General features: G+C 45.3%; 1 protein-coding gene across 2 annotated transcripts in view; it reads left to right on the top strand.

The window, feature by feature from the left end:
* arhgdia (Rho GDP dissociation inhibitor (GDI) alpha) overlaps positions 1 to 14459 on the top strand; it is a 61419-nt gene that overhangs the window by 34709 nt on the left and 12251 nt on the right. The window contains exon 2 of one of the 2 annotated variants that reach the window (XM_084328775.1): positions 2988 to 3183. In XM_084328775.1, the coding sequence (XP_084184901.1) occupies positions 2994 to 3183 (190 nt within the window). In that variant the 5' untranslated portion in view covers positions 2988 to 2993. Of the gene's footprint in view, positions 1 to 2984; positions 3184 to 14459 lie in introns of both variants that reach the window. The other variant, XM_084328774.1, reaches the window with a different exon arrangement.

Genomic DNA, 14459 nt, shown 5'->3' with positions numbered 1-14459 from the left:
GCTACCATTCTGCGAGCTAACGTTAGCACTAGGATGCTGCGGGCGAACTGCTACCATTCTGAGAGCTAACGTTAGCACTAGGATGCTGCGGGCGAACTGCTACCATTCTGAGAGCTAACGTTAGCACTAGGATGCTGCGGGCGAACTGCTACCATTCTGAGAGCTAACGTTAGCACTAGGATGCTGCGGGCGAACTGCTACCATTCTGAGAGCTAACGTTAGCACTAGGATGCTGCGGGCGAACTGGCCATCTCCGTGATTTGTTTACTTGGTAACACGGGTTGCCACCCCCCCGCTGATGGAAATGAAAGTCATACCGTCATATACCGTATACCGGGGTATTAGGTAATCAAGGTATGACGGTATGAAAAAAATTATACCGCCCAAGCCTAGTATGTATCTGCTTGTCAAGGGTAGATGGCAAATAAGCTAATTTCCCAAAGAGTTGGCGTGTTCCTTTAATGCCCCGGGCCTGTGCCAGTGAAGGGGAGATGGTTGCTTAATAATGTAATTGCCTTGGCTCCTGTGCAACATCTCAGTTCCTCAGTCCTAATGGGGAGTGACTGGTAATACAGTGCAGAGGAGAGAGCAACATTAGCACCGTTGTTTTTCCTGTTGCACAGAAGCCTGTCTGCCCCTGCTGGGGAGGGAGGGAGGGAGGGAGGGAGGGAGGCTGAGGGGAGGGAGGGAGGCTGAGGGGAGGGAGGGAGGCTGAGGGGAGGCTTAGACCCCTGCTGAGGAGGGAGGGAGAGGGGAGGGGAGGGAGGCTGAAGGGAGGGAGGGAGGGAGACTGAGGGGAGGGAGGCTGGGGGGAGGGAGGGAGACTGAGGGGAGGGAGGGAGGCTGAGGGGAGGGAGGGAGACCGAGGGGAGGGAGGCTGAGGGGAGGGAGGGAGACCGAGGGGAGGGAGGCTGGGGGGAGGGAGGCTGAGGGGAGGGAGGCTGAGGGGAGGGAGGCTGAGAGGAGGGAGGGAGACCGAGGGGAGGGAGGCTGGGGGGAGGGAGGCTGAGGGGAGGGAGGCTGAGGGGAGGGAGGCTGAGAGGAGGGAGGCTGAGAGGAGGGAGGGAGGCTGGGGGGAGGGAGGCTGAGAGGAGGGAGGCTGAGAGGAGGGAGGGAGGCTGGGGGAGGGAGGCTGAGGGGAGGGAGGGAGGCTGAGGGGAGGGAGGCTGAGGGGAGGGAGGGAGGCTGGGGGGAGGGAGGCTGAGGGGAGGGAGGGAGGCTGAGGGGAGGGAGGGAGGCTGAGGGGAGGGAGGGAGGCTGAGGGGAGGGAGGGAGGCTTGAGGGAGGGAGGCTGAGGGGAGGGAGGGAGGCTGGGGGGAGGGAGGCTGAGGGGAGGGAGGGAGGCTGGGGGGAGGGAGGCTGAGGGGAGGGAGGGAGGCTTGAGGGAGGGAGGGAGGCTGAGGGGAGGGAGGGAGGCTGAGGGGAGGGAGGGAGGCTTGAGGGAGGGAGGCTGAGGGGAGGGAGGGAGGCTGGGGGGAGGGAGGCTGAGGGGAGGGAGGCTGAGGGGAGGGAGGGAGGCTTGAGGGAGGGAGGCTGAGTTCCTCAGCAGGGGATTTTCAAACTAGATGGTGCCGAGTCGCAACTCGGGAGGCAAAGGGAAATTGCAATAAAGAAATCCATTTGTGGTCATTTCCTGCATCTTAAAAACAGCAAAAAGCAAACGCAAGGGTACGTTCCAAATAAGTTATTTATTTAAGTACAGTGTATAAAGGTGGCAGTGGCACAACAGTTTACCGTTGAACATGAAAACACACGCAAGCATGATTGTACACACACACACACACACACACACACACACACACGGAGGACGGAGCAATCACTTATTAGACGATGATGTGTCTGGCCCCAAGCTTTCACTGCAAAAGTAAAAATATATAAATTTTTATATATACATTTTGATATATACATTTTGATATACATTTAGGGAAAGCCCTGCTTATATCTGGACAGCAGGAAGTGACCCTATCAGGTAGCATCGATTCTAATGTGATGATTCAACTGCATCGATTTGAAAATATTAGAATCGATTATAATCGATTTTTTTTTCTTTCTTTTTTTAATGTTTTGTGTGTATTGTTTTTATTGACCTATAGTCCCTTCATGCTGAGTGAATCAGTTCCCCCAGCCACATTTGTGTATTCAAATTTTTTGGGGGAATTAACTGAATCGAAAATGTATAATCCAATCGTGGTCAAATGAAGAGATTTCATGATGCATTGAATCGTTGCCTGAATAATCGTAATCATTGTGGAGCGGCTGATTGGCGCAGTGGGCAAGGCGCTCGCCACTAACGCAGGAGACGCTGGGTTCGAGCCCAGCTCTCGGCGTTGCTACCGGCTGGCCGGTCGTTCATACTAACACAATTGGCAAGTGTTAGAGGGTGGGAAAGCTGGTGGGTGGGGATTGGACGTTGTGGACAGCGACTCCTACAGGTCGGTTTGGTGATGCCAGTGCGGCGGAAGCAGGAAGTAGCGGGGGCAGCGTGAGCCTCCCACACGTTACTCCTCGCCACTGAGTTCGAGCTGCTGCTGTGAAAAGATGCGACAGGCTGCCTCCTGGTGTACCGGAGGGGACACGTGATGCAAGGCTTCTATCCTCACTACAGCCGACCAGTGGGAGGCATGGTCTAGCAACGTTCAAGACAGGGGAGGGAAGAATTGGATAATATGAAAATTGGGATGGGAGAGAAATGAAAAATGGGGAGAAAAAGTGGATAAAAAAAAGAAAAGGTAATCGTTGTGAGGTCGCATCGTTACACCCCTACTATCGGGGTTCGCTCAAGGTCCTTGAAGTGCTTAAAGTACTTGAATTTTGACCCAAAAAAGTCGTTGCACGGATTACCTCCATCTCTGTTTGTTTGTTTATTAACACAGTTAAACAGAAGTAAAAACAATACATAATAAGTTATAATCTGTCTCTTTCTATCTCTCTACCTCTCTCTCTCTCTCTCTCTCTCTCTCTCCTCTCTCTACCTCTCTCTCCAGCAGTACATCATGGCAGAGCAGGACCCCACACCGGAGCAGCTGGCAGCCCTGGCGGCGGCCAACGACGAGACGGAGTCGTCGGTGAACTACAAGCCTCCGGCCCAGAAGAGCCTGCAGGAGATCCAGCAGCTGGACCAGGACGACGAGAGCTTGCGGAAGTACAAGGAGGCCCTGCTGGGCAACGTGGCCGTGGTCGCAGGTCAGCGGACCCCACTCAGTCACTCACTCACTCAGCCACTCACTCACTCACTCACTCAGTCACTCACTCACACAGCCACTCACTCAGCCACCCACTCACTCAGCCACCCACTCACTCAGCCACTCACTCAGCCACACACTCACTCACTCAGCCACTCAGTCACTCACTCACACAGCCACTCAGTCACTCACTCACTCAGTCACTCACTCACACAGCCACTCAGCCACTCACTCAGCCACTCACTCAGCCATTCACTCAGCCACCCACTCACTCAGCCACTCACTCACACACTCACTCACTCACTCACTCACTCACTCACTCACACTCACTCACTCACTCACTCACTCACTCACTCACTCACTCACTCACTCACTCACTCACTCACTCACTCTCAGGGTTTGCACAAGGTCCCTGAAGTGCTTAAAGTGCTTGATTAAAAATAAAAAATAAGTCACGGCCTGGAATTCCTTAAAAAAGGAATTTTTTTTTAACAAGGTGCTTAAAACGTCCTTGAAATTAAAAATCAACCATCGCATTGAACGTTTTGTTCATCCATGATAAAATTGTTCTGAATCAAGAAATACAGAGAAAGGGTTAAAAAAACTCTACTTGAAAATATTTCACTGTGCTCCTAATTCTTTTTATTTAGGAGCACATGTGCTCCTTGGGGGGGGGGGGGTAGCATGGAGCCCTGCATGGGGAAGGGAGGTATGGGTAGGGTAATGGAAGAAAGACATAAATGCAGGCAATAACATTTTATCTGAATATAAAAATAAGCTGTAAACAAAGGTGCAGACCAGGGTCGACCCCTTAACCCTTTCACTGCCGCACTACCAAACGGTTAACCCTTTCACTGAGACAATACAGCAGGTTAACCGTCTGTATGTAGTGTGATAGTAAAGGGTTAACCTTCTGTAGTGTGGCAGTGAAAGGGTTAACATACCGCACCAGAGAAAGTATCGTCACTGCACAGCGAGGAGTCTCTGGGTAACTTCAAGAAGGCTCTGTAAACCCAAAGAAGGCTCTGAAGCACGGGGCACAAAGTTTATTATCATAAGGTGCGAGGCCTGAGGAATGTTTCAACGCAGGCCGGTGAGATGCTGCTCCTTGTGTCTCTTTATATTAAAAAGAAGCAATGGGGACCTTCTGTGCTCAGTGTGATTAACCCTTTCACTACCACACTACAGAAGGTTAACCCTTTCACTATCACACTACAGAAGGTTAACCCTTTCACTACCACACTTACAGAAGGTTAACCCTTTCACTACCACACTACAGAAGGTTAACCCTTTCACTACCACACTACAGAAGGTTAACCCTTTCACTACCACACTAGGAAGGGTTTCACTACCACACTAGAAAGGGTTAACCCTTTCACTACCACACCAGACTGTTAACCTTTCACTACCACACTACAGAAGGTTAACCCTTTCACTACCACACTACAGACTGTTAACCTTTCACTACCACACTAATAATAATAATAATAATGGATTGGATTTATATAGCGCTCTTCATGACACCCCAGTGACCCCAGAGCGCTTACAGAGTCCATTATTCGTTCATACACAGTCATACCGGTGGTGGTAAGCTACAATTGCAGCCAGAGCTGCCCTGAGGCAGACTCACGGAAGCGTGGCGAATAATCATCGCCTACGGCCCCTGACCACCACCAACATTAATTCACATGCATACACATTCATACGAGGCAAGTAGGTTAAGTGTCTTGCCCAAGGACACAACGGCAATGGGATGGACATGGGCTTGAGCGGGATTCGAACCACCAACCCTTCGATCATTGGACGACCCGCTCTACCCCTGAGCCACGCCGCCCCACTAGAAAGGGTTAACCCTTTCACTACCACACCAGACTGTTAACCTTTCACTACCACACCAGACTGTTAACCTTTCACTACCACACTACAGAAGGTTAACCTTTCACTACCACACTAGAAAGGGTTAACCCTTTCACTACCACACCAGACTGTTAACCTTTCACTACCACACTACAGAAGGTTAACCTTTCACTACCACACTAGAAAGGGTTAACCCTTTCACTACCACACTACAGAAGGTTAACCTTTCACTACCACACTAGAAATGGTTAACCCTTTCACTGCCACACCAGACTGTTAACCTTTCACTACCACACTACAGAAGGTTAACCCTTTCACTACCACACTACAGAAGGTTAACCTGCTAATTCCCTCCCCCCCTGTATCGTTGCAGTGAAAGAGTTAACCATTTGGTAGTGTGGTAGTGAAAGGGTTAAACTATTCTGCAGAGTGCACCAGGCTTCCTTTGTGGGCGAGGCTGGAGCGTGTGGAACCTCCCCTTCTCATCACGATACCATATTTGGTCATTTGGGGCAGTCCGACTGCACTGCAGGTTCAGAAGCATGCTACCTCACAGACTGCCAGTCTTATCCAGCTCTGTTACATTATACTCTTCAGTTTGGATAATGAGATGCTTCTTTTTCTCCATATATCGGTATTACCAAGATGCTGTTGTATTATCATTAACCATGTATTTTATATAAACAGAAAAAGCGAGGCACTCTTTCAAAAGTAAAGAGAAAAAAGCTTTAATGACTAGTTCAGTGCTTCTCAAACTTTTTCTGTCAGGCCCCCCTTTGGCAGACCAAAATATTTTGGGCCCCCCCCCTCGCCCCAACAAAATAGTCATGAAATGGGCCATGTTTAAATTTATTGAAATAACACCAATATCGTGACTTTTCAAATTGACAACACCTTCCCTCGCGAGAGCCACCTTGCCTCGCTGTGAAACAGCACTGCAGAATGGTCAGCTCCCATCTCCTCACACAGCACAGAACAGGCGCGCTTTCAGGGGTCGGGTTTTGATGAAATTTACCACCTTTATAACTTCTGTCAAAACCTCATTCAGCTCAGGGCTAAGCTGTCTTGACGCTAGCGCCTCTCTGTGAATTTACAGTGCGTCCATTGCACGTTTGGCGAGACCCCCTTGATGAGTGCCTGTAGCCCCCTCCTTTTCCCTGCCATGGCCTGCGCACCGTCAGAGCAAAAGCCCACACAGTTCTCCCATTTCAGTCCATGTTCTGTCAGGTAACTGTCAATCATTTTGAAGAGCTCATCAGCTGTCGCTCTGTTTTTAACATATTTGCAAAACAGCAGATCTTTACTCAGTGACTGGGAATTTACAAAGCGAACATAGGAAATAAGCAAACAGTCTTTATTGCTGTCAGTCTTTGACAAGGCAACACGCATGTCATCCTCGAGGCTCAACTAGGCCCTATATTTTGTTTTCAGAGCTGTCATGGATGAAAAGCCAGCTTCACACAGATATGTGGTGCTGAATGGTATCAACACCTTAACTGCTGCATCATGAGATACTTGGTACTCAGCACCACACTCTGAAACTAGCTCTCCAGGTGGTATCGGATGAGATTTCAATGAGTTCTTCCAAGAGTTTGGATGGAGATGTGTCAGGAAGCTTTGTCTCAATGTTGTCTGTAAAGTTTTTTTTTATCTAGAGTAACTTGGTGATCCTTTTCTGTGTTTTATTAAATAATGATTTTCAGATTTTGAGAAATGGTCAAACTTATCCAAATATGGTATTTTCATGGAGAACAGTGCAGCTGCAACAGATAGCACTTTGTCTTTAGTGATCATTTTCTGTAATATTTTTTTTTTTTAATCTCAAGGCCCCCCCTGTCATGCCCCACACTTTGAGAAACACTGGACTAGTTCACGATAGAACAATACAAAAACAGGCCACGACTTCAGGACTTTGTTTGTTTATTGTTCTATTATGAACTAGCTTTTTATTAAAGCTTTTTCTTCACATTTGGAAGAGTGCCCTGGATTCGCTTCTTCTGTTTTTTTTTTTATATTTCCCTCTCCTTGGACCAAAGAGCACCTTTGATTTTATCTTGGAACACAACGCAGTAAAATCACATCACCATTAAAGGACAACCATGGCCGATATTGGCGCACCATGAGGACGCTATGAATATCCTCAGCCACCCACCACCACCATCACCCACATTCACACCTTTATTCTCTTTCGCTCTCTCTCTCTCGCCCACCACCACCCCGCACATTCACACCTTTATACTCTCTCGCCCGACGCCCGTACACCAGCCAGTCTCAGAGAGCACTGTACGCAGCCTACTAACACTATTTAGGAATATAACCAAGCTGCCTGCCCTGTACTCAAGAATAACTTTTTCACAAGACAGACATGAGCACAGGACAAGACAAGTTACCAGGGGTCATGTTTCAATTCCTCTACCGAGATCAAATGCAATGAAAAGAACTGCTATGTATAGGGCCAGCTCACAGTGGAATAGGTTGCCATATATAATTACTCAAGCAACAAGCAAAGAAAGCTTTAAAAAGCAAGGTTACTTTTGGGTACAGGCACAATGCTTGATATATAACATTTTATTATTTTACTGTCATTTTGTAATATTTTGGTATAATGCTAATGTAATGAGGTGGGTTGGGTTGGATGGGGGGGGGGGGGATTATGTTTGTTTGTGTGTTTTTTGTTTTGTATTTATTATTTTGTGTGGACCCCAGGGAGAATAGCTGTTGCCATTTGTAACAGCTAATGGGGATCCAAATAAACTTAAACTCAAACTGTACCATTCCTTCAATCTAAGAAAAGATAAGATATTCTTTATTGATCCCCTTGGGGAAATGCGGGTGTCATAGCAGCAGGGCGGATGGGGTACAGGTATGGGCGGGGTAATAGTAGAAGACATAAATATAGGCAATACAATTAAATCTGAATATAAAAAAACATGAGAGAAATAAACTTGTGTAAACAAAGGTGCAGATGAGGGTCTGTCTGTATGCCCCATCAGTTATGTTATACGTTACAATAAATATAGGCAATACAAAATTTGCATCTGAATATATATATATACGGTATATATATATGAGTAAGAGTAAACGGGTAAACACAAGGTACCCTAACTGGCGTGATATACGTAATGCGTAAAACCACGTGCAGGTTTTGGTGGTTATGAGTCAGACACACTTAGTGGTCAGACATTCCTAATAGTTATAGGAACGGACATTCCTCAAGTTCTGCAGCCGAGTTCTTCTCCTCCTAGTTCTTCCAGCTATCTTAGGTTATTGTGTTCATGTCGTGGTTTAGGTGAGAGCCAGGACCCTCTGGGCGTCTTCTTCTTCCCACCTTCACAGTCTGTATTTAGCTGTTGTTGTTGTTGTTGTTGTTGTTGTTGTTGTTGTCGTCTCTTAACCTCTTCCATCTGGAACCACTTCCATGTGGTTTGGACAGCCAAAGAACCGTCTCTCGTCCAGAGAGGGAGAGAGAGAGAGAGAGAGAGACAGCGGCACCAACTCTTTGCTGGTCCAGAATCAAGAACCGCCTATGAAATGCGTATTATAAGCTGTTAAATCTAGTGATCTGTGCGCAAAAGAAATAATTGTTTTTATTTTCAGCGAGACTCTTTAGTTACAAGAAGATTTAGCTAAGCATATTAACCCTTTCACCACCAAATGGTTAACCCTTTCACTGCCACAATGCAGAAGGTTAACCCCTTTCACTGACACGTGACAAAGGGTTAACCCTTTCACTACCACTACATAAGGTTAACCTTTCACTACCACACTACAGAAGGTTAACCCTTTCACTACCACACTACAGACGGTTGTAGTGTGGTAGTGAAAGGGTTAACCTTCTGTAGTGTGGTAGTGAAAAGGTTAAGTATTTAGAATGTTTGCCAAAAGGGATATGGCTGGTCTGGGGGACATTAGAAGACTGCATGGCCGCCCGCACATTAGCAGTTGATGAATCCAGTGATCTATACATGGAAACGATCTCCTCCCCCAGCAATCAGTATCGTACTGTCTGGCACGTCGCCAGCGGAATGTCCCTCGGAAATAACTAGTTGAGGATACATAAATATTGTGAACATCTGGTCTCTTTCCTTCTCCCTTCCTTCTATTTTGATCCGGACGATGATTGACAAGGGCTAATAATATCTGAAGTGATGGGAATAATCACATGGGCTATTCAAATGAAATGTGTACAAAGCTGATTTATTTATTGTGCATTGGAAGGCTGTAAACTGCCCCTTAGCTATAAAACAACATATTTCATGCTTATCAGGAACCTTTTAGAAAAACCTACAACAATGAACTTGATCAGACAATAATGCATCTTACAGGGTTCGCACAAGGTCCTTGAAGTGCTTTAAGTGCTTGATTTTTGAAGAAGAAAAAAGTAAAGTCCTGGAATTCCTTGAAAACAGCCAATTTTTTAACAAGGTGCTTAACAAGTCCTTGAAATTCAAATCAACCATTTGCATTGAAAGTTTGTGTCCATGGTAAAATTGTTCTGAATCAAGAAATAGAATAATTTTCATCTAAAGTATAACTAATTGTCGGAAATTGGATCAGATTTGTTTTCCAATAATAATTTAAAAAAAAAACATTTAAAAGTGAATTGGATCCTTTTTTAAATGCCCTTTTTAAAAATGAAAAATAGTGCTTGGAAAAGTACTTGAAAGTCATTGAATTCCATTTTGCAATGTCTGTGGGAACCCTGATCTTATGAATGAAGCGATGCATCTCTGCCGTGATCAGAATCACCACGAGGCCTGTAGTCCTGTTTGGTTGGTGCCCTGCTGTGACTCACCTACCTGCCTACCAGAACATTTGGCATGCCACCCAAAATGATCAGCAACTTCTATAGAAGTACGGTTGAGTGTCCTTACCAGCTCAATCACGGTCTGGTATGGAAACGGCACTGCTAAGGAGAGGAAGGCACTCCAGCGAGTGATTAAAACTGCTCCGTACATCTCTGGAGCAGCCTTCCCCCCACTACAGGACATTTACTCTACCAGGGCCACCAGGAGAGCACACAACATAATTAAGGACAGTACACACCCCCCCCCAACACAGACTCTTCAACCTCCTGCCATACAGGAGTCTGAAAGCCAGAACTATGAGACTGACCAACAGTTTCTACCCACAGGCCATCAGGCTTGTGAATGCCAGCTCCCCCACCTGACTGTGACCCGACTGCTGCTGTGAGTGACCACGGCAGCAGTTCCCCCGAACTATGAATCACTAAAGACACTTTTTAACTGCTGCTGTGACCCACTGTCACCTCCATTTAATTTATATTGTAAACACTGAATCGGAACGTGCAATGTTACTCACTGTGTCTTCCTTGTAATCACCACCATCATCCTTTATTTATTCTCGAAATTACAATTGAGGTCACCCTCATTTTCAATGTAGTCGAGACTTTACAGACATTTCAATGCACACATTTCTACAATATAACAATAACTATCTATATAGTATATATTATATTTATCTATTTTTACCTTATTTTTTAGCACTCACTTGTATTTAAATATGTTTTAGTTAAGTATTGGTGTAATTTTGTGAAGGGTGGACTAGCAAAGTAAGATTTTCATTGTATGGAAAACTGTCTGTTTAACTGTGCACATGACAATAAACAATCTTCAATCCACCAACCACCTGATCACCATGTCAAAAACTCAACTGGAGCCAAAATATTACATTACATAACTTTTAGCTAATGGGCTCAGAGTTAATTTAGTTAGGGTTGTACGCCGTTTGGTTACTAAGGTTAGTCTGCTACGAACCTCGATCACATATATGCATCAGAGGTTCCAGTCTGTTACATTGCATAACATTAACTTAACTCTCATGCAAATTATTATAATTTTTTGGTGTGGGGGGGGGGGGGGGGGGGGGAAGAGGGAAGAGATAATTTCACAGGATCACATAGAAAAATTATTATCGCTTAAGAAAATTACCAAATAAATAATGATCCAAAATATATGATAAATACTTACATAAATAGAATAAAGAAGGATTCCCCCTGAGGACCAAGCCACCAAATGAATTATTGTTTTGTTAAACTAATGCAAATAAATTATTCAATTGACATACTGTACACACACAACCAAACAAAATGTACCTTGAAAACACATGGAACGTTATAGCTGAATAACCTGTTGGACTGAGGGGTGAGGGGGGCTGATGGAGCGGTCTGCTGGTTCACACCACTGTGCTGACTGCACCCACTGCACAAACGTGCCTTCATGCACGACACAGTAACGTAATGACCCTTCCCCCTTCTTATAGTTTCCTTGTTAACAACCAGGTGAAACATGTGAAAATGCGTATTATAAGCTGATGAATCGAGTGAGCTGTGCACAAAAACGATTGCCCCCCCCCCCCCCCCCAGCAAATCTCTTCATTACAACAAGATTGTGTCCGCTAAGTAGGTCAAGTGTTTAGGATGTAGGCCAAACGAGAGGGCTGATCTGGGTAACGTTAGAAGTATGTATGGACACATTAGGAGTTGATAAATAGAGTGATCTATGCAAATCTCAAATCTAACATCTATGTAAATCTCTTGGGTACATAACTACAAACATAAGACTGTTCTGACGGCATAATATTTAAGTATTTGACATTCGCCTCTTGTCGTCATCTTATCAACCAGGAAATGCGCATGTGAAGGTTCCCGGTTCGATTGAGACAAGTGTCCTTGAGACACTTAACCCTCTAACTGCTCCCGATGAGCAGGTCGGCACCTTGCCTGTGTCTGAATGGGTGAATGTGAGGCATAACTCATAAGTTGTAAAGAGCTTTGAATAAAAGCTGCTTTATAAACGCAGTCCGTTTAGGCCGGCAGGGTCCTTCAAGGTCCTTAAAGTGCTTGATTTTTTACAAAGAAAAAGTCCAGGCCTGGAATAACTTGAAAACAGCCCATTTTTTTAACAAGGTGCTTAATAAAAGGTCCTTGAAATTCAAAACCATTCGCATTAAAAGTTGTTTGATCATTTGATCATTGTTCAATTCAGAACAATGATCAAATTGTTCTGAATCAAGAAATTAAATATTCTTTTCGGAAATTAGTTTTTAAGCCATACATATTGGATCTGGATATTTTCTTTTCTATAAAAGACCGCATTTAAAAGTGAATTCATTGTATCCTTTTAAATAAAAAAAGGAGTGCTTGGAAAAGTCCTTGAAAGTCCTTCTTTCCCCGAGTCCATTTTCCATTTTAGGCTAATAGCCCTGTTGTGGCTTTTGTCCTCCAGCCGTTTCACGGAGGCCGGGCCTCGTCGGACGGAGGAGGCTTACAGCCCTCAGGCATCCGTCGGTCTTTGTTGATGGCAGGACTGGGCCTGACGGCCCACTTCAGCCTGTCTGGAGAAAAGAGGTCAAGAGGTCAAGCTGAAGTCTGCTGCTCTGTCAGACCCTCTGATTATTAGGGATGGGTACCGAATTCGGTACTTTTAAAGGTACTTACCGAAACACGTCGGTACTACCGAGTATCGATTCACGTGAGATACCGTTGTCTGTACTGTAAAAAAATATAAATATATATACCGGTGTGTATATATATATATTTTGTTACACTTTTTTTTTTTTTTTTACGCTTGTTTTTTATGTCAACGTTCACACGCACAATATACGCTTACCTAGGATTTGACTTGATTCAACAACAAAGCAGTCGGGGCAATGGCAAGCCGAAAACGGTCGAAAGTGTGGTTATTTATTATCATTACTGCTGCTCTGTCAGACCCTCTGATCATCATCTACTGCTGCTCTGTCAGACCCTCTGATCATCATCTACTGCTGCTCTGTCAGACCCTCTGATCATCATCTACTGCTGCTCTGTCAGACCCTCTGATCATCATCTGCTGCTCTGTCAGACCCTCTGATCATCATCTACTGCTGCTCTGTCAGACCCTCTGATCATCATCTACTGCTGCTCTGTCAGACCCTCTGATCATCATCTGCTGCTGCTCTGTCAGACCCTCTGATCATCATCTGCTGCTGCTCTGTCAGACCCTCTGATCATCATCTACTGCTGCTCTGTCGGACCCTCTGATCATCTACTGCTGCTCTGTCAGACCCTCTGATCATCATCTACTGCTGCTCTGTCAGACCCTCTGATCATCATCTACTGATACGACTGATCTCCTGCTCAAATCTTCACACGTCTGTCTGGCTGTTAACCCCTTTCACTGCCACACGAGCATCGCCGTCGGTTGTGTGTGTGATAGTAAAGGGCTAACCTTCTGTATTGTCACAGTGAAAGGGTTATAATAACAGGCTGTCGTGTGGCAAGTGAAAGGGTTAATAATAGTAATAAACTTTATTTCTACAGCACCTTTCACACTGCAGCCCCAGAGTGCGTCATCATCACAGCAGTATGGACATAAAATAGACATGATAAAAAACGGTGCAATAAAATTGCTCTCATTTACAGTACAATATTCAGTGTGGACGGTAGGGCTGTCCCCGACTAAGGATTTGGATAGTCGACTATGATTGTCCAAAATGTTCCATTAGTCGACAAAAAAAATAATTAAATAAAAAAAGTATAATATATATATTAGGGATGACTTCTATTAATCGATTAGTCGACTAATCGGTCGAAAGGGGCCGGAGTCGACTGCCGGTCTCTTAGTCGAATAATTTATATTTTAATTTTTGTATCATTCCATTTGGGCTGTGGGGGGTGCTTAATGTCTGAAGGAGTCGACTGAAGGCTTCTTGTCCTCTGCGAAAGCATGCAATTGGTCCACTGATGGATACATCTTGATATTTTGTCTAGTCTAGTGTGTTCATTAGATGGGTCAAATCCTCTTTCAGTGCCTCTGTGCCTGTTTTCGTAGGCAGTTAGCCTCTGGTTTGCGTGCCATTAGCGCTAGCCCCCTTCTAGGCCTCTTTTCTTTTGGAAATAATGATAAAAAAAAAATATATATACCGGTAATTTTTTTTAATAATTTTTATTTTTTTTTACTAAGAGGTTGGCAGTCGACTACGGCTCCTTTCGACCGATCAGTCGACTAATAGGGGTCAGCCCTGGTGGACTGTGTGTAATAACGAAGGCTGCCGCGCCGGGGGTTTCTCTTGGCTGCTGTCGGGATCCCTCAGTAATCCAGTGCTAGATGGATCATAATGTTCCTGGGGGCACATAGTTGATGACGATGTAGCATGTTGTTCGAGCTCAACCAGTTAGATCAGTCGTTATTGAAATCTCAATATGATCTTCTAGTGCAAAGAGCCAAGTCACCCGGGAGGCTACAGGATTTGATTAAAGGTAAAACTGTAACCCTTTCACTATCACACTACAGACGGTGAACCCTTTCACTACCACACTACAGACGGTTAACCCGTTCACTACCACACTACAGAAGGTTAACCGTCTGTGGTGTGGTTGTGAAAGGGTTAACCCTTTGTTGTGTGGCAGTGAAAGGG

The sequence above is a fragment of the Notolepis coatsorum genome (assembly GCF_963971535.1).
Source record: "Notolepis coatsorum genome assembly, chromosome: 14".
Lineage (NCBI taxonomy): Eukaryota > Metazoa > Chordata > Actinopteri > Aulopiformes > Paralepididae > Notolepis > Notolepis coatsorum.
The sequence above is the reverse complement of the archived record's forward strand: the minus strand, read 5'-3'. Positions and strand labels throughout refer to the sequence as shown.